Source organism: Bos indicus, chromosome 27, assembly GCF_029378745.1.
Source record: "Bos indicus isolate NIAB-ARS_2022 breed Sahiwal x Tharparkar chromosome 27, NIAB-ARS_B.indTharparkar_mat_pri_1.0, whole genome shotgun sequence".
Classification (NCBI taxonomy): Eukaryota; Metazoa; Chordata; class Mammalia; order Artiodactyla; family Bovidae; genus Bos; species Bos indicus.
The window spans coordinates 29,317,370-29,338,311 of record NC_091786.1 but is presented as its reverse complement, the minus strand read 5'-3'; the positions used below and the strand labels follow the sequence as shown (position 1 = coordinate 29,338,311).

Below are 20,942 nucleotides of genomic sequence, written 5' to 3'. Positions count from 1 at the left end.
CAGCTCACCTATCAACACCTTTCCCCTGAACCATTAAATAGAACTATTGGGTAAGTAACAACACAACTGTTTTGTCTTTTCAAATCCTCTGCACTCTGCCAAGATCTCCGGAGAAAGAAATGGCAACCCACTGCAGTATTCTTGCCTGGGAAATCCCATGGACAGAGGACTATAGTTGGCGGGCTACAGTCCATGGGGCCACAAAGGGTCGGAAACAACAGAAAATATGCACTTTCATGTTCGGAGATCGAGACCAATTAGGAAGTTTTTGTAGATGTCCAATTAGGAGATGAAATCAGTTGGATCTGTACATGATGCCCTTCCAGAGTAGCTCAGAAAGAAAAAAAGATTGTTTTCAGACAACTACATAAGTAAGTGCTAACCTATTTTTGCAGACTGCTAAGTGATCTTGGCCTGATCCTTTGCTACTGTAACCATTATGCTATTAAATGGCAGAGGACTAATCTAAACAGTCTTAAGTGTTACAAACTCTCAAGAGTCAGGGAAAGTATTTTCCACCTTCCAATAGGACATTAAGTTGAATAGAAAGATGAGATTGAGTCATTCTTCTTTGTTTCCTTGCTTGCTCACTGTTTATCTTCTTATGCAATGTAAATCCCAGGAGAACAGGCTTGAGAACATTGATTGGTGGCTCTTCAGTGAAACAGTGCTTGTCCCAGAGTAGGCTCATGGTGAATATATTCTGAGTAAATGAAAGATAGAAAGACAGACGAAGTAAGGAAAAAGGAGGCAGAGGAAGAGAGAAATGAGGGGAGAGAGGGGGAAGGAAAGAAAGAAAAAAAAGGAAGGAAGGAAAAAGGGAGGGAGGGAGGAAAAGAAAGGCAGGAAGGCAAGAATGAGAGAAACAGAAAGAAATGACGGAATGTCCAGTAAAAGAAAGCATCACATTGGACAGGGAATTAAGAGATTCAGTCTTTCTTCTAACTACTGTTTATTCAACACCTGTGCAGTGCTAAATGCTGAAGATGCTGCCCTTATGATATTGCCAATGTCGATGTCTGGGTTTGATTCTGCTATTCAGGAGCCTAGAGCCCTGACAAGTCTACCTTAAGCTTAAACTGATGGGGCAGGTGGAGAGGATAAGATGACAACTAAAGCACTTTTCAGATTCACCTGCTTTAAATCTTGGCTTCAGTTCCTCTTTCGCTTTTTATTTTGTTCTTAAAACCTTTATTTTAGTCCCAACCTGGAAATAACTCAAAACATCCAACAACAGATGAAGGCAGAAGTTGTGATGCATTCACATAGTGGAATTCTATTCAGCAACTTTATTACTAACTTACTTAATGATTTGATTGGAGTGCAATTGACTTACAATGTTGTTACTTTCAGATGTACAGCAAAATGATCCAAATACATATGTGTGTATATATTCTTTTTCAGATTTTTTTCCATCATAGGTTATTACAAGAGAGTGAATACAGTTCCTTGTGCTATACAGGTCCTTCTTGTGTACCTAGTTCATGTATAGCAGCATGTTTCTGTTCATCCCAAAATTATAATTTATCCTTCCCTCCCTTTTCCTTTTGGTAACCATAACTGTTTCTGTGAGTCTGTTTTATAAATAAGTTCATTTGTATCAATTTTTTTTTACAATCTGCATATAAGTGATATGGTATGATATTTGTCTTTCCCACTTCACTTGGTAGGACAATCTCGAGCTGCAATGCTCCCTATTTTAGAGCGAGAAACGTGAGAGCCCACCACCTAAGACCACGTCCTTGCCCTCTGGACAGAAATGGGACCACTCCCTCGAACTGGCTTTCTCAAAGAGCCAGAGAAATGCTAAACAGTAACCGATCTGGAGGACGAAAACAAGGTGGCATTAATTGTTCACTTTCCTCCAGGTCCCGAGCGGAGGAGGCTGGCTCGGGACTGCTCGGGCCAGCGCGCCGCCCGATCGTCTCTGGACTGAAGGTGAGGGGGAGGCGCCCAAGCCTCAGAGATGCTCCCCACACTCGGATGGGGCGGATCTGCAAGTAATGCCAGGGGCCGGAGGAAGGCTCCCATTGGCTGAGGGCCGGTGACGGGAGGGGCACGGGGGCAGTATAAGGGAGGGGGTGTGCGTGCTCCGTGTCAGTTTCGGAGTCCTTGGCGTCTCACCTCCGTGCGGTGGCGTCCAGGGCTCGCCTCTGCCTAGGGCTATTTCCTCTCCTCTGCCCACCGGGCGCCCCGCAGCACGCCCCAGCCCCCGGGCCCTTCCTGCCTTTCCTCCGCTAGTCCTTAGAGCCGGGAGACTTTTCTGTCTCTCTTCTCTTCTTTCCCCTTTGTGGCTCCAAAAACCTATCGCGCCGAATCTCCCGGCTCCGGAGGGAGTTCCACTTGTAGGGGAAGGGCGGCCGCCCGCGCAGCGCACCGGCCCCTCCTGCGACCCCACCGGCCGGCGCGCCCACCCCGCCTTCCCGCCCCGCACCTGCCTTCGTTCGCCTGAGGAAGCCAGCCGAGAGTTCATTGATGCACCCATTCCAGTGGTGTAACGGTGAGTCCGGGGCTCTGGAGGGGTTGGGGGAGCGGGGGCGCAAGGGACATGGGGCTGGCTGGAGACGAGGATAGGGAGGCGCCAGGTTTCAGATCGGAGGGCTCCTTCTCCCTCTCGAGCCAAGTTTTACTGCAATGGGACCTACGAGGAGGCGTCCTGGCGCTCAACTCTGCTCTGCACAGCGCGGAATTTGAAAGGGGGGGGGGGGTCGGGGGGAGTGGGGATCCAGGTTTCACTCCGGGGCCTAGAAGGATCTCTCGGGCGGGCGGCGGTCGTGGGAGCCGAGGGGTTCCCGGCCTCTGTGCGGCGGCTTCGCACTCGAACCCGCCTCCCTCCTCGCCTTTGTGCGCTCAAACTCTTGTTCTTTGTTGTGGTCGTCGGCGGAGAATTAAATCCGCGCTCGGGCTCGGATCTCCTAGAGGGAGCTCAAGTTCCTGGTCTGAAACTTTGCAGGCTATTTTAAATATGTATACAGTGCAGCGTGCAGGACGGGGCGCGGGGGCGGCTTCCCCTGCGCCTTTGTTGGCTTCGCACCGGCTGCTCGGGGGCTTTGTGCCCGGGGATGACGCCGGATTAATGAGCGTGCCTTTATTGGATTGATAAAGCCGTGTAGATCTCCTGGCGCCCGGCTACCCTTGAATGCAGGGCTTGCCTGGGCATCTGTGCTCACTGGCCCCAAGGCCAGACCACGGTACCAGCTCCGGTGCCTAGGTAGTGTCCGCGCCTCCAGACCCAATCTCCCCTCCCTCCCCAGCCTGGTTGATGCTAAGTGCATCTCACATTTAGGCTTTTTAGCAGTTTCCGTGACTACAGGTTGGGCTTGGGGCTGACTCCTTGTCCAGGCTACCTGAAGAGACGCCCTTCTAAGCGGGTCAGTTCAAAACTTTGGCTGCTAATACCCTCCAGTGACCCTGGGATCTTGACTGCCTTGTTCTAAAGCTTGGAGAGTTTCTGGAGAAAGGGGGGGAGGGCGGGCAGGGGCCGGGGGCAGGGAGAAAGAAGCAGCTGGCCTTATCTCTGAGTAGGGTAGGCTGGCTAGTTAGTGGGGGGGGGGGGGGGAGGGGGCGCGGAGAAATCCATTCTTGAGAGCAGACTCTTGCCAGATCTCGCATTAATTATTTCAAGAGGCTTTTGTTTTAAGGCAGGGTTTGGGCAGCCTGTGTATGAGGGGCTCCCATCCCCCTCTTCCTCTAGCTGGTAGGATCTAATTTCCTGAAAATGAACCAAGCTGTGTGTGTGATCGGAGGCATAGCTGGAGTGGGGGCGGGGGTGGGGGTGGGGATGGGGGAGGACAGTGAACCCCCGCATCTGGGAAAGATTCCCGTTGGCTGGGAAAGAGAAGCATTTCCCAGATCCCCTGGTCGTTCTTGGCCAGCCCTTCTCTTGACGTCACTCCAGCTCCCAGCCCGCGAGCTGGGGGATGAGACATTCTGATGTCAAGGCTTTCATAGGTCGGGGGAAACAATGGAACAGACTTCAGGAGAAAAACCGAGGTAGCTAGCTGTCAGTGAACACTAGCCCTGCTTCTGGGCCGCCCGCTTTCATAGGTTTTTAGACCCGCAGAGCACTTGCTGCTTCATCTTTCCACTTTTTAAAACATGTGTTTATTTTTTGTTAATTTATAGTTGACTTGGGCTTCCCAGGTGACTTAATTGTAAAGAATCACCCTGCCAATGCAGGAGACACGTGTTTGATCCCTGGATCAGGAAGATTCCCCTGGAGGAGGGCATGGCAACCCACTCCAGTATTCTTGCCTGGAGAGTTCCATGGACAGAGAAGCCTGGCGGGCTGCAGTCCATGGGGTCGCAAAAGAGTTGGACGCGGCTCAGCGACTAAACAACACAGTTGACTTCCTCTGTGGTGTTTCTTTTTACTTCTTAAAGTGATGGAGAAAGGACTGTTCTCCGACTCCAGGGAAGAAGCAATCCCTCCCCGAACACCTTTGTGATAAATATCTGGAGCCTGTCATTCCTGGGGTTAAAAATTCTTTCCTTGTAAATTTAGATAAAAAGCTACAGCACTGTCAGCTTTTAGCCCAGTGTATCTTTTGTCTACTTTTTTGATCAGAATGCAAGCAAATGGACCATCTCCTCTTAGCCATGAAGCTCTTCTCACCCACACCTCTTTATCATAGAAAGTCCCAACTCGCTGACTCAATCCTGGAGCCCCAGGGAAAGCCTCTCGGCAAAATCAGATGATCAAAATAAACTGATACACTGCTGAGGCCAGAGAGCCTTCAGAGTGCATACATGCAAACCCTCTGTGTTATCTATGGTCGTTGCCATGCAAGGGAACCAAATGAGGTTCTTTGGGACCCTATGGATGCCAGGATACAGCAGAGGAAAGGTACATGGTGGAATTTCCCTGGTGATCCAGTGGTCAACAGTTTGACTTCCAATGCACTGAGTGTGAGTTCAGTCCCTGGTCAAGGAACTGAGATCCCACTTGCCTCCCAGCCAAAAAACCAAAACATAAAAGCAATACTGTAACAAATTCAGTAAAGACTTTTTAAAAAAATAAAAAAGGTATATGGAGAGTCAAGGCAGATGGAGGATTAGACTCTCACAGCATCAGCTGTTGATGAGACGGGGCCGGGGGAGACGTACGTGCCTGGTGGGAAAGAAGCCTCTTTGGCACGGAGGACAGAGTTACCTGGAAGACAATCCCAAACACCATTTTTCAGAGTAGACAAAAAGTTGTTCCTGCCTGGCCAGTCCACCATGGTGTCTTCCCAGAAAAATCAATCTCCTTTGGCCCACAGAGATCAAATATTTGAGCGGAGGGTGAAGAGGTGGTGAAAACTTTCTAATCCATGCTGGAGGCTAAGAAGCAGGGGGTTAGCAAAGTTTAGTAGCTAATTAATTTTTTCCCAGCTTTAACCCGAAAGTCTCTCTGGACAAGAACTACTTTTGCTTTTTGTTTCCCCACAATGTCTAGATCAGTGTACAAGTCAAGCCAGCAAGCAGTACTTGTTGGTTGACTGGTCACCCGTCAGCTGAGGGCAGTTTCTGGGCAATTTTCCCAAACTTCAGTCTCCTTACTTTGAAGCGGGAGCTTTTGCCAAGAGGACTAGGTCGCCTTGAGAAAAATCAGGAATTACTTATCTGTTAACCAGTTACTGAAAAAAAGCCAAACGTGAGGGTAAGTGAAGTCACTCAGTCGTGTTCTACTCTTTGCGACCCCCCTGGACTGTAGCCTATTGGGCTCCTCCGTCCATGGGATTCTTCAGGCAAGAATACTGGAGTGGGTTGCCGTTTCAGTCAAAGTACGAAAGTTTGCTATCCTCAGACCTAGGAGTGCTCAGGCTCGTTAGAACTCTCTGTCTCTGATCTCACAATTGTATGTTGTTTAGTCGCTCAGTCGTGTCCGACTCTTTGCAGCCCCATGGACTGCAGCATGCCAGGCTTCCCTGTCCATCACTATCTCCCTGAGTTTGCTCAGATTTTTGTCCGTTAAGTCGATGATGCCATCCAACCATCTCATCAGTCACACATCTACTATGTACCACACACACCTACTATGTACCACACTTTCCACGATGGAAATCTTTGTGTCTGTCTTCTTCCCTAGACTGTAATATCATCTAGTCTTTCCTTCCTTTTTCCTTCAGTGTCTGTCATGGTACTTGTCGTGTAATCAGTGTTTAATGCATGTTTGAGTTAAATGAAGCTGATTCTAGGAACTGTAGGGCAACCTAAGACAGTCAACTGAGAGTGCTGGAGCCAGAACATGTGATACAGGCTGTGAGCCCTGTAGAATTCGAGCCGGGGTCTGGGCTGGAGGGTGAATATCACAAAGACCAGCCTTGGGGGACTTTGGGAAGGGAGAGAGAGTTTCAGGCAGAGAAAGCTGCATGAGCAAAAGTTTGGAGGCAGGTGAAGACAGGGTTGGGCAAGAAATAGAGAGGAGACTGGTTCACCTTGGGTGATGCTGGGGGATACTGAGTTGGGGAGGGAGAGAGAGGACCCAGCGCATTCTTGTTTGGGAGCACTAGAAGCCTGAGTTTGGTAGATCATAGTAGAAAAACAGAGTGGGAGGATATGCCAGACATGTGGGCTAAATTAAAGGAGGGACTAGACATCAATTAATAGGGACTTGGAGTAGAACTGGGCTCCAAGTGTGTTTGGAATAGAGACTTGGCAGGAGAGTTGGCATACAGTCTGAAAGAGGTTTGGAGGGGGCTTGTTATATTGGTCACTAGATTGATCTCAGGGATGAAGAGGGTGGAGATGTGTGAGGTCAGAGATGACTCCGGTCTTTCGAGTCAAGTCTTCTGTGGAGTTGGGGTCGCAGCCTTAATTATGGTATAACATTTCAAAGTATATTAATGGCTCCTAACCACAATGTCAGGAAAGCACAGGAACCCGTATTGAAGGCCTGAGTCCTCCTCCCCCCTCTCCCTACCCGCCCACCCCGCCACGGCTTGTGAGATCTTAGTCCCCACCTCCCCACTCCCCTCACCCCCACCAGGGACAGAACCTGTGCCCTCAGCAGTGAAAGTGCAGAGTGCTAACCACTCAACTGCCAGGAAAGTCCCCGTAGGTCTTTGAAGCCAGGCCTTCTTAGCTGTTTGACTATAGGCGTTATTTAATGATTGAGTCTTTTTTTTCAAACCCTGTGGAGAGGGCGGGGAGAGTACATTTCATGGTGATGTTATTACAAAGGTTCAGTTGGTAGCATGAGATGTGTTTGGCTGGTAGCGTGTGTAAGGGCTTCCCGGGTGGCTCATCGGTAAAGAATCCGCCTGCCAGTGCAGGAAACTCGAGACATTCGATCCCTGAGTCGGGAAGATCCCTGGAGAAGGAAATGGCAACCCAGCATTCTTGCCTGGAGAATCCCATGGACAGAGGAGCTTGGCATGCTACAGTCCGTAGAGTTGCACAGAGTTGGAAACAACTGAGTCAATGAGTGCACACACACACACACACACACACACACACACACGTACGTATAGTGAAGTCTAGCCTTCCTGTCCCAACACTTTCTGAAATCCAAGACTCTGAGGCTTACCTTTCAGATCACTGATATTTTTGCCTGCTAGCAAGAAAAACCACTCACCTGATTTATGGTTAATTCCTTTTTCTTTTTTCCCCCTTATAACCATAATAGACAGTTTTCTAACCCTCAGGACCAATGGTCCCGTGAAGTAGCTCCAGGATTGATTTTTCCAGCCACTTGACAGACAACATCTTTCATTCCTCCTCTTTCCTTGTCTTTTCTGCCACCAGCTTTATATTGAATTTCCCTCTTACCAGCTGTAACTTGGCTTCCACCATTCCAAATGCTTTGGAGAGATGTAACCCAAGAAAGGAAAATCTTGTCTTTATAGCAGATGTTCTTCTTTGTTTTTCTTCAGCCAGAACCTAATCATGTACCTTTTTGGTGGTGGTGTCATTTAGTCTCTGTGACCCCATGGACTATAGCCCACCAGGTGCCTCTGTCCATGGGATTTCCCAGGCAAGGATACTGGAGTGGATTGCCATTTCCCTCTCTTCTCCAGGGGATCTTCCCCACCCAAGGATCGAACCCCCATCTTCTTCTTTGACAAGCAGATTCTTTACCGCTGAGCCACCAGGGAAGCCCAATCACATACCTACCCCAACACCAAACCCTGGCAAAAGCAAGGTGATTGTCACCTTCGGATCAATCAGGGTTTATTCCTGAGTCACGTGAGTGAAGCTTCTAGTGGCCACCTGTGCTTCCCACACTGAAGGGACCTTGTTGAAACATAGATTCTGATTCACTTTGATGGAGGCTGGCTTGAGATTCTGTGTTCTGCAAGCTCTGGGGATGCCACTGCCATTAGCAGACTGCATGGTGAGGCTTTGAGTAGAAAAGGGGAGGGTGGCCAGGAAAAATGAGCAGCGGCTCCCCCTCCCCCACCCCCGCCACATTCTGGAACGCGGGCCCAGACTCAGAGTGAACAATTTCTATTCTGGTCTGGGTGCAGCCTGGCTTCTGGAGCAGGTGGCTTAATAATGACAAATGACCTTTGCAACTTCGCTTTGCAATTTACAAAGCATATTTCTTACACCATAGTCTTCGGTCGCCTCTGCACTTTGCTTGTTTTCCTGTGGCAAAGGGGAGCTTTTCAACAAGGTAATTTCTCAAAGATTGAGTAGCTAGGGAGAGGTGGGATTGGAGCCCAGATGGATGCTTCCTCACCTGAGGCTCTTCGTCTTGCTAGTGCACCCTAGGGGCTTCTACCGGACGGAAGTGAGTTTTCCACTTCCACCCACTGCCCGATTCCTTGATCCCCTAGAAGGAGGTGCAGGTTGAAGTACCATGTGTAGGATCCCGTTTCCTAGATTGATTAAATCATTTACCCAAGATCATGCCACTAGTGTTAGGTCGAGGGTGTAAATGTAAGTCCCTGGAATGTAAATTGGTGCACCCAGTATGGAAAACAGTGTAGAGATTGCTTAAAAAACTCAAAGTAGAACTGCCACATAATCTAGCAGTCCCACTTCTTGGTATTTACCCCCCAAAAAAACCACGCCTTCAAAAAGATGGTTGTACCCCAACGTCATAGCAGCACTATTGACAGTAGCCAGGGCATGGAAGCAGCTGAATGTTCAACACGTGACTGGATAAAGAAGATGTGGTTCACACACACACACAGACACACACAGACATACACACACACACACACACACACACACACAGAGACATACACACAGAGAGACATGCATGCACACATACACACACACACATATACACATACACACACATACACACACAGAGAGACATACACAGACACACACATACATACACACAGACATACACACACAGAGAGACATGCACACACACATACACACATATACACACAGACATGCACACACACACACATATACACATACACACATACACACACACAGAGACATACATACACAGAGACATACACACACAAACACACACATACATACACAGACATACACACACAGAGACATACACTCACAGAGACATACACACACATACACCCACAGACATGCACACACACATACACACACATATACCTTACACACATACACACATAGAGAGACATACACACACATATACACACAGACATACACACACATATACACACAGACATGCACACACAGAGACATGCACACACAGAGACACACACATATACCTTACACACATGCACAGAGAGACATACACACACACATACACATACACAGAGACATACACACACATATACACACAGACATGCACACACAGAGACATGCACACAGAGAGACACACACATATACCTTACACACATGCACAGAGAGACATACACACACACATACACATACACAGAGACATACACACACATATACACACAGACATGCACACACACATACACACACACACACACACACATATACCCACAGACATACACACACACAGACATGCACACATGATATTGGGTTCGTCCAAAAGTTCATTTGGGTTTTTCCATACAATGTTTCAGGAAATACCCAAACGAACTCTTTGGCCAATGCAATATAATCATGGAAAACTACTCAGCCATAAAAAGAGAAGAATGAAATAATGCTCTTTGCAGCAACCTGGATGGACCTAGAGATTATCATACTAAGTGAAGTGAGAAAGACAGAGAAAGACAGATACCATACAATATCACTTATATGTGGAATCTAAAATATGACACAGAGGAACTTGTTTACAAAACAGAAACAGACTCACAGACGCAGAAACAATAGAAAACAAGCTTACAGCTCCCAAAGGAGAAAAGGAATGAGGGAGGGGTAAATTAGGAGTTTGGGATTAACAGATACCAACTGCTGTGTATAAAATAAATAGCAAGGACCTACTGCAAAGCACAGAGAACTGTATTCAATATTCTTTAATAAGCCATCATGGAAAAGAATATGAACAAGAATACATATATGTATATGGATATCTGAATCACTTTGCTGAACATCCGCAGTGAACACCACATTGTAAATCAATTATGCTTCAATTAGAAAAAAGTAAGTCCCTGAGGGAGAGGCTTGCCATGTCTCGCTGCATCCTTGCTCACGCAGAGTGGCATCAGCCTCGGTAGTAAATTTCCCACTAACATAACACTTGCCCTCTCCTGTTCTCTGCAGGGTGTTTCTGTGGCCTGGGACTGGTGAGCACCAACAAGTCCTGCTCAATGCCCCCCATCAGTTTCCAAGACCTTCCCCTCAACATCTACATGGTCATCTTCGGCACGGGCATCTTCGTCTTCATGCTGAGCCTCATCTTCTGCTGCTATTTTATCAGGTGGGTGGCTCGCTGTCTGACCTGGGTCCCAGGGAGGGGGAGGTCCAGGAGGTGGCGGCCGTAGGTAGGGTGAACCAAGCGAGCCTCCTGTTGCAGAGTCACCAGCCTCCAGCCGGGGCTTCTTGCTTTGAGGACAAGACTTAACCTGCCGTTTGCTGGGCCCCTGAGGCCTGCTGTTTCTATTTGCATCAGCCTATCCAGTTGTCCAGCACATACAAGGTCAGCATGGATCAGCCTGCATCCCGCCTGCTGGCCAGTTCCTCTCATGTTGCCTAGAATGACCAAGTAATATCATCAGTGGTCCCTCGCCATCTCTCTCCACCCACTCACACCCTCTGGGTGGCCAGGGCTAAGGGAGTATCATTCCACCAGTGGCATGACCCTCTGCCCTCCTGGGAAATCCTGTTATCATCCTTCCAGATGCTAATATTAGCAAGCTGGTGTCTGCAGAGCTGCCTGTTTGTACTGCCTCTTACGTTTGAGGGAATAAAAACTGAAAACCGTTACGTCTTATCGCGTAGGGGTCCAGGGAAGGATTGGAGCTTAGCAGGGCGAGCCAAGCTCCAGGAACTGTTGTCTTTGCTTCTAGACAAGGGAATTGGTGGCTATCTTCTATCAAAAATGTAGAGCATGCCTGGTATTCAGGGTGGAAAATACAGTAGTGTTTCTGAACTAGGGCACCCTATGGGTATTAACAATTCCTCATTGTGTGGGTCTGTCCTGTGCATTGGGGAACATTGCACAGCCCTGACCAGTAGAATGTCATGGAGCCATTGTGATAAAACCAAGCCACACGCCCACACACAAGCATATGATTACCCAACACCTGGGTAGACGGACGTCAGCTGGGGTGTCTAGTATCTGATCAGATCACCTAAACAGATTAAATTAAGACGAAGGCCAAAGGAGTTCCCATTCCCCACAGAGATATCCCGGTGGGTTTGAATGGCTCGCCTGGCGGGAGGCTGGAGGTCTATCAGAAGCTTGTTTAGCAGATGCTTGTTCAGATTCCTCAGGCCGAGGAGCCCCTTCTTAAGAAGGGGAAGTGCCCTGGGGCCCTGCTCTCCTTTGCTTCTCATCCACTGCCTCAGCCCTCCTTCTTTTCTCCAGACTTTAAAAAGTCCCCGGGACTGGAATTTTCCACTTACAAGGCTTTTTTGCAGAGAAGGTAGTGGTTTATTTTCCCCTCTTGTACCACTGAGTCTGAAATTTGCATCTCATTAGTAAAGTGAGGGTGTGGGTAGATTTCCGGTATCTCAACACCCTCTTCCACACCCGCCCGCCCCTTTCCCCCAGCTGAAGTTTTCTTCCTCAAACTTTTCGTCTTCCTGACCAATAACCACCTCGCTCTCCGCATATGAAGCAATGTATGCAACTCCCCGGAGACAGAAGGTGGAGGCATACCCAAGATTTATGTGCGATGCTGGCAGGAGGCTGTAAAAGCAGGCTGTGTCTGGCCCCTACACACACACACACACGCATGCATGCACATCCCTGCCAGGCTGCAGAGGTGGTCAAGAGAGGAAATTCTACAAAATCACTCTGAGCCGGTAGGTGGGAGACCCAGCTTCATTTCCCAGTTCTGCCACTAACAGGTGTGATCTTGGGGTTTAAGCTCCTCTTTGCCCAGGACTTCCTTGTGTGCTAGGCACCGTGCTGACCACCTTATGAAATGTTCATCTGCCTTAGTCCTCAGAACTGCCCTCCAGTTTCAGTATTAGTCTGCTTCGTAAATGAGGAAACTCATGCTCAGGCGGTTAAAGATGAAGTCCTGTATCCGGAAAAATGGTGAGATGGGCTTGTCCGATGACAGTTAGCAAGGGTCTTTCGGATTCCGGATGTTGGCCTTCCCAGATTCTTATTCCTTGAACGGGATCATCTGGGGCTCCCGTGGCCACCCGCAAGCAGCCAGACGCAGTGGTGTTGCAGAACGGGCTGGGAGCTCTGGGTACGACGGGTTTATTTTTTTTTTTTTGCTTGGCTGGAGTTGGTGACCACATGATACCAGAAGCTTTCCCCCCGCCGTGGGGCTGCTTGGCGCCACCTGTTTTCCTTCTGCAGTCATCTGCCCCTTCGCCACCCCGCCCTCTGTCCTGCAGCCCAAAACCGGTGTGACCCTGGCGTCTCATGGTTCCTCAGCCTTGCTGGTATGTGGCAGCCTGGGAGCGCCTATATATAGAAAGACACACAAGCACAGAAGCCACTTCCTCTGCCTGCGTCTCAGTTTCCTCCTCAGCCAAAATAGGCCTGTGACTCCCCGCTCCTGACCTGCTGAGCTCATCGGCCCAACTCCCCCTCACTCCGTCTTCCCTGACCCCCTGCCACCCCCCGCCCCACCCTGCCGCCAGGAGCAGGAGCTGATCTCTGCCCTACACAGGATGGAAGGGGCCCCGTGAAATACAAATCGGGCAGGAAAGAAACAACTCTTTGCAGGACTTACCCGCATTGTTTGTTGCAAAAGGGGAAAAGCCAGGAAGCGCCCACTGGCAGTGGCTTGAAATGGGCTCATTGAATTCAGGGTATTTTTAGCTGCTTTGCTCACCCCAGCAGCTGAGAAGGCCACCTGTCCCGAGTTGTTGGCACTCCATCCCCGCTGGGATGGCCCAGGATCTCTGCTTTTTTGCTCTCGTTTTCCTTGCAACCCTTTTGGCCCCGTTTCATCCCAACCTCTACCTTCCTGATATGGAAATCTACAGGCAGAGTGAATCTAGAGCGTGACTCTGAAGCCTTCACTGTTCCAATTGATGGTCCTGGGCTCTCAGAGTCAGCTTCTGGAGAATCCTTGGGTAAGACCATTAAATGGAGCCATCCAGACAGAAGGGCCCCCAGGCGTCCTATGCCAGAGCAAGCAGAAAGGCACTGCGTGTACTGCCTAATTGTAGCCATGCTGCAGGCGAAGTAGGCGAGGCTCTGGAGATGTGACATCCCCTCTTTCTGAGCCAGGAAGCCGGCAGGCTTCTCGCCACTTCCTTATTTACTCTGTATATACCTGCTAAAAGAGCAGCAGTCTGTCCCTCAGAAGGCAGCTCTGGGCGGCCTGGCAACGAGAGCACGCTTCTTCTTCCCCAGATGAACCCAGTATCAGGCAGGTGGCCCTTGATCATTTAAGTGCATCCTTCCCCGCCCCTCTCATTTAGAAGTGGGGACACAGATGCAGGTGTGTACAGGAACGTGTGCAGGTAGGGGTGGAACAGTGGGAGCGCTGGTTAGACCCTCAGCCTGTCCCTCCAAGGACCAGAAACCCCACTCCGATGAGAGAGGAGTCGAGGGTCGGGGGGCAGACAGCGGCGGTGCTGCCTGGTGCCCAGCCTCGAGGCCGAGGGACACAGGCCCCACCCGTCCCCTGACCTCCTGTTAGGAGCTGTGGAGGTGGAGGCCGCCGATCTTATCTGCCCCCAGGCTGTGCACCAGGCTTTCTGCATCCTCCTTTGCTCTGGTTCCAGCATCTTTGCGTTGCTCTTGGAGCATCTTACCTTGTGCATGCCCTTCAAATAAGGCTAGTGATTGAAGATTTTCTTCCTCTAACTCAGACCAGCTTTTTTTTTTTTCATGCCAGCTATTACAGGCTTTGCGGGTCATATGATATCTGTCTGAACCACCCAGCCCTTCTGTACAGAAGCAGTCATAAAGTATAAGTGTGGCTGTGCTCCAGTAAAATTTTATGGCAAGCACTGAAAGTTGATTTTCATATAATTTCCACATGGCATGAAATATTCTTTCAATTCCTGCTTTCAACCATTTATGAGAGTAAGCACAGTTCTGTAACCAACAAGGACCTACTGTACAGCACACAGAAGTCTGCTCAGTGTAACCTGGCAGCCTGGATGGGAGGGGAGTTTGGGGGAGAATGGGTCCATGGATATGTATGGCCGAGTCCCTTCGCAGTCCACCTGAAACCATCACAACAATTGTTTGTTAATCTGCTATACCCCATGACAAAATAAAAAGTTTAGTTAAAAAAAAAAGAATAAGTACAGAGCTTCCCTGGTGGCTCAGTGGTAAAGAGCCCACCTGCCGTGGAGCAGACACGGGTTTGGTCCCCGAACCGGAAAGTTCCCACGTGCCGTGGAGCAGCTAAGCCCGTGCACCGCAACTTCTGAGCCTGTGCTCTAGAGCCTGAGAGCTGCAACTGCTGAGTCCACATGCTGCAGTTGCTGAAGCCCGTGCACCCCAGAGCCCCTGCTCCACAACAGGAGAAGCCTGAGCATCAAAGCGAAGAGTAGCCCCCACGTTCCCGCAACTAGATAAAAGCCGTCGAGCAGCAACAGAGCACAGCCAAAAATTAAATAAATTAAATTATATATATATAGGAAAGTACAGTTCTTCCCTTCTGGGCCTTATGAAACAAATGGTTAGCTGGCTTTGACCCTCAGGAAACCATGATTGGCCACCCCGGTCATAACCTGGTGGTTCTCTGATGTCTTCTTCCAATAACACAAATCTTTGGTAGAAATGATTCCTGGGAGAGAAAACTCTATCTGGTCCCCAGGTACAGGAGACCATAGAGCTCCCTGCACAGTTCAGAAGGTTTCTCTCACTGAAAATAAAACAGCAAAAAAAAAAAAAGTTATCAGTGCATCATCTCGGTCTCGGCCATTGGCACAGTGAGCCATTCAGAAAGTTGGTGGCTTGTTGATTGAAAGGGTGTTTTCCAAAACCCCATCCTATGCCCAGGAGCATGGTGTGTGCCACCTGATTGTGAGGCTGGCCACAGTTTGTGTTAAAGAGCTCGGGCTCTGTCATCAGGTCGACTGGTTAGAATCCAGCTCTGCTGCCAGGCAGCTCTGAAGTTTGGGCAAGTTACTTAGCTTCTTTGGACTCCGTGTTCCTTGTCTGCCAAGAAGCACGTCTCTCCCTCTGGAAGGTGTTTGAAATTGATGAGTGCGGATATGGATCTAGATCGGTAGAGATCGACGCCTAGGAAATCCCCCATCACAGTTATGCTCCTGCCATTAGTAACAGCATGTTCTGGCCATTGTGTTCTGGCCATTGAGAGTCCGGCTGTATGCAGGCCACCAGCTTGAAACAAAAAGAGGAAAACAAAGAAGGGATTGCCTGTGTTGCCTGGTGCTGTGAAGGGGGAAGAGTGTGCTCTGCCTCCAGAATACTTGTGTTCTCCGGGTGGAAAATTCCCCAGGCTCAACAGATGTTCTCCTGCTGCCCGGGCTTGGAGGAAATAGCCCTCTTAAGAATGTCTACCTGGAAGTTCAGTGGTGAGGGCTCCTCGCTTTTGCCGCTGAAGGGGGCAGGTTCGTCCCTGGTCAGGAACTAAGATCCTGCAAACCACGTGGTATGACGAAAAAACAAAAACAAAACTAACTTTTGCACACTCAGCAAGCAGATGGTTGATCTGTCTAGTTGGGGAGCCCAAAGGAAGTGACCTTCCAGGAAGGAAGGTGAATGAACTTTTAGGGTGCTCTGCCAGAACCCCCACCCCCAGTTGAGGGTAGGTGACAGTGAGTTTTGAGGCAGTTGAACCTGAGTCTGAGTCCTTAACCCCACACTGGTGACCTGCAGAGACTTCTATGCATATTTCGTGTCTACGGGACGCACCTCCCCACCCCCAGAAGGAAGTCCCAAGCCACCGGCCTGTCTCTCCTGCTCTGAATGGCTGTTTGTGCAAAGGCATAATGACTTCTTCTCTCTCCTCTTTCTTGCTCCCCCCAGCAAACTCCGGAACCAGGCACAGAGCGAACGATATGGATATAAAGAGGTAAATAAAGTCCTCATTTTGTCCTAAGACCTCTCCCCGCTCCACCACTACTAACCCAGCTAGAGATGGCCGGGGGAGGTGGAGGGAATAGGGCAGGGGCAAGATGAAGCTGGCCTGTTCTCCCCTCGTGCCTAGGGAGAGCGGGGGTCTCCCTGGGTGGAGCTGGGGGCTCCCTTCCTCGGCTGATACCACCTGGCTCCGTGTTTGGTTCCTTCTGACCCCAGGTCTCCCCTCTTTTTTCCCAGGTGGTGCTTAAAGGAGATGCCAAGAAGTTGCAGTTATATGGGGTGAGTGCCCTGGGGCAGCAGGCGGGGCGCCCAGCGGGTAAGGCAAACCTTCTCCAGGTCTGAAGACCTTTTTAGGAAGCTTCTTAGTCCCTGCCTTCTCGTCTCCTTGGGCCAAATAGAAGACACATCCCAGGAGGTGATCAGTATGCAGGATCTGTTATGTCTGGGACTGGGGCTGGCAGAAAACAAAGGGGGTCACCAAAGGGTTTGGGTACATGGTGACCTGTGACCCCAGGAAACCTGCTAGACGTAGTCTTACTGGGAGGGCAGTATGACCACCCCGGGCCAGACTGCACTACCTTTCCCTGCTCGGTGTCCCCATCTGGGTCCGGAAGGGGTCCCCTCTGTGTGTGCTCTGTCCTGGCGACTGTGGGTCTGACATGCAGGTCCAACCCTCTAGTTCTCCCCTGTTCCCCTCCATTCTCCCCCCCACCCACCCATCACACCCACTTTCTGGGACCCCTCAACTCCCAACTCCTTCAGGACTAGACCATTACTTCTTCCTTTCCCACCTGTGCCTTTGCGGTCACCTAACTCCTGTCCCAAGACTTCCGTCCATAACCACATGCACTCGTGCAGAGAGCGTGTGTGTGGTTGTCCGGGTGTGGGAAGAATCATGGATCTCATCATGCATAAGACTAACCTGGACATGGCCTCATTTCGTCTGTCTCTTTGGGGTCCATAGTCACGATGTCCCCAAGTTCTGATGTTTCTTAAGCTTTCCTCCAGAAGAGGAAATTCAGCTGGGATTGAGGGGTTAATATACTAGGATGCAAGGCTGGCTTTAAAGAATGGAAACCATATACCAGAGCCCCATCCTTACCTCTAGTTATGGCTAAATGCCCCCTGGTTGAAAGTCCTAGGCTAGAAAGACTATTACAAAAAAGGATGAAATAATGCTATTTACAGTAACACGGGTGAACCTAGAGATTATCATGCTAAGTGAAGTCAGAGAGATAAATACCATGTGATAACACTTACATGTGGAATGTAAAATATGATACAAATGAACTTATCTACGAAAGAAAAACAGACTCACAGACACGGAGGGCAGATTTGTTGTTGCCAAGGGAAAGGAGGGTAGAGAGGGGCGGATTGAGAGTTTGGGATTAGCAGATGCAAACTGTTATATGTAGGCTGGATAGACAACGAAGTCGTATTGTATAGCACCGGGAATATATATAGCACACATATATATATATTATATACTGAATATATATAGCTATATTCAGTATGCTAAAATAAACCATAATGAAAAAGAATATGAAAAATAACATATATAACTGAGTCACTCTGCTGCACAACAGAAATTAACACGTTAACAATTAAATGCTTTTTATCTGTATTATCTGGCATGGGAGCCACTAGCCACACTGTGGTTGTTGAGCACTTAAAATGTGGCTGCCGTGACCGAGGAACTAACCATTTAATTTCATCTACTTGGATCAGTCCGCCATGGAGCATGGCTGCCATGTGTCAGGGTTAGTCCTCTCTTGGGTGGAGATGGGGTAATGTGACTGAGGATTCAGGGGGAGGCTCCTCCCCGTCTCCTCTCACATGGCTCTCTCTTCCCACAGCAGACCTGTGCCGTCTGTCTGGAAGACTTCAGGGGCAAGGACGAGCTAGGTGTCCTCCCGTGCCAACACGCCTTTCACCGCAAGTAAGTGTCCATCGTGGGGCTGTGTCCAGATGCCTTGGAGCGAAGAAAGCAGGGAGCATCTTCTAGAGGGGGGCTTCCCAGGCGATACAGTGGTAAAGAACCTGCCTGCCGAGAAGGAGACTCGGGCTCGATCCCTGGGTCGGGAAGATCCCCTGGAGAAGGACGTGGCAACCCACTCCAGTTTTCTTGCTTGGAGAATCCCATGGTTGGAGGACCCTGGCGGGTTACAGTTGGTGGGGTTGCAGAGTCGGACATGACTTGGAGATGGAACAATAACAACAGTCTTCTAGAGGCTCCAGTCCCTGCCCTTCCCACATACCCCTTGCTGATGCCCTGCATCCTGTCTGCACACCAGGCAAGCCGGAAGGGTTAGACCAGGGCAGGGATGGAGAGGTTCTTGTCTTGGGAAGCAGTGGGGCTCTATGAAGGGGCAGCCGGAGCACGCTGGTATCTTTTTAGGGAGTAACAGGTCGGCTTTTGCCCGCAGGTGTCTGGTGAAGTGGCTGGAGGTGCGCTGTGTCTGCCCCATGTGTAACAAGCCCATCGCTGGCCCCTCCGAGGCCTCCCAGAGCATCGGGATCCTATTGGATGAGCTGGTGTGAGCGCTGCCTCCGTACCAGGCTTGAAGGAGACCTCTAGCTTCGTGGGTGCCTGGTCCTTCCTCGCATCCACGGTGAACAAGACTGGCGGGTGGTGAGGGTCCCAGTCACCTGGAAGGGAGGGGATGCCAGGCTGGTCTTCCACTGTAGGGTGAGACCAGACTCACCCACTTCTGCCTCCCGAAGCCTTCCTCCCTGTTACCCCGTGCTGATGGCCTTGCCTTGCCGGGACTGGACTCTGCCTGCATTGTCCCTGCTCTGGGAACAGAAATCCAATCCTGTTTAGCCAAGAACTTGGAGTTCACCCTGCCTTGAGGGTTTCCCCGAGGAGGACGAGCTGCCCTGATCTCGAAGAAGGGGTGTGATGAGCTGTGCCCCGCCTGTGATCCCCCCCACCTCCTTGCCACCACTTCCCGAGGAAGGTTAGAAGGCAAGGGGGGAAAGACGGAGGAACCAGGAGCCTCCAGTGGAAGCCGAGGAGGCTCTATAGGAAATCGGGAAGTGCGTGGACATGCAGAAGAGTCAATGTTTACACGGGACCTGCAGAAACAAAGGCTGGCCAGCCGGCCTGCTGACTACGGTGTGGGGGTCGGGGGGGTGGCTGGGGGGCAGCCCCAGCCCTCTCCTAGCATCTGAGGTGCTTAATCCATTCACTGTTCCTCGGTTGATCTCAGAGCTTCCTATTCCATGTTGGGGTTTGAGCGCCCCTCCCCTCCCCTCCCAGAGGAAGGGCCTTTTCTACACCCAGGTGGATTCCCCAGGGTTTTTTTTTTTCTTTTTTCTTTTCTAAAGGAGCAAAAAGGGGCCTGGGGATGAGGGGCTGTCTGAAGGTTAAGGTCGCGACGGACACCCTCTTTTCCTTTGTAAATAGTATTTTTATACTTCATCCTCAGCATCTCAGGCTTTATACATGGAATCCCCCAAATGGAAGGACTGGGGGTTTTCTCTGTTCCTCCCCCCAACTGGGTGAGGGTGGGGAAAAGGTATGTATTTAAAGAAAATTAAATTTAATAACAAGTTTCTCTAACCTCCTGCCTGTGGTTGTGGCCTGTGTCTGTTGGCCTTTTGGTGCCAGCAGAGGGAACAGAATCCTCCAGCAGCGTCCTCCCACTTCCCCTGTTCCCAGAGCGGACACACACACAGAGGTTCCTAATCCTTGCCAAGGAGAATTGGTATCAGGTTAGTATCTGTCTGGGCTTCCCAGGTGGCTCTGTGGTAAAGAATCTGCTGCCAATGCGGGAGAGACAGGTTTGATCCCTGGGGCAGGAAGATCCCCTGGAGGAGGAAATGGCAACCCACTCCAGTATTCATGCCTAGGAAACCCCATGGACAAAGGAGCCTGGTGGGTTACAGGCCATGGGGTCCCAAAGAGTTGAAAATGATTAAGCAACTGAACAAGCATGTAGTATCTATCTTTTTAGCATAGGTTAGGACTAACATCAATGTGCTTGAAAACCTGACTAAGCCAGGCTCACTCAAGTGATCACTAGAATTTTTTTTTTTTTTTAAAGCCGGTGTATGGCACCAGAGCATTCCAGCTACCAAGACTTGTCATTCATAGAATTGTCCTTGTAACTCACTGAACTCTTTAAAAAAAAAAAGCCTCTATGCTACCATAAAGGCTTGATTTCTTTTGCTGCTAAGACTGGCTCAGACAGTAAAGCGTTTGCCTACAATGCGGGAGACCTGGGTTCGATCCCTGGGTCGGGAAGATCCTCTGGAGAAGGAAATGGCAACCCACTCCAGTACCCTTGCCTGGAAAACCCCATGGATAGAAGAGCCTGGTAGGCTACAGTCCGTGGGGTCGCAGAGTCGGACACGACTGAGTAACCTCACCTTCACCTTAGCTGAGAATCACTGACCCATCCCAGCCTGCGCCACATCTAGAAATACTACGTTGTTAACTTTAACAAATTTCATTTATTTT

General features: G+C 49.9%; 1 protein-coding gene across 2 annotated transcripts; it reads left to right on the top strand.

Moving 5' to 3' along the window:
* Nucleotides 1-2,088: 2,088 nt before the first annotated feature.
* On the top strand, nucleotides 2,089-20,042 carry RNF122 (ring finger protein 122). Of its 2 annotated transcripts, none has more exons than XM_019953526.2 (6): nucleotides 2,089-2,500; nucleotides 10,600-10,756; nucleotides 16,424-16,469; nucleotides 16,715-16,756; nucleotides 18,337-18,416; nucleotides 18,904-20,042. In XM_019953526.2, the coding sequence occupies exons 1-6, from the start codon at nucleotides 2,476-2,478 to the stop codon at nucleotides 19,016-19,018; spliced, it is 465 nt and encodes a 154-aa protein (XP_019809085.1). In that variant the 5' UTR covers nucleotides 2,089-2,475; the 3' UTR covers nucleotides 19,019-20,042. The 2 variants fall into 2 exon arrangements, with proteins under 2 accessions (XP_019809085.1, XP_019809084.1); XM_019953525.2 differs by having other exon boundaries at nucleotides 2,090-2,500; nucleotides 18,334-18,416.
* Nucleotides 20,043-20,942: the final 900 nt, after the last annotated feature.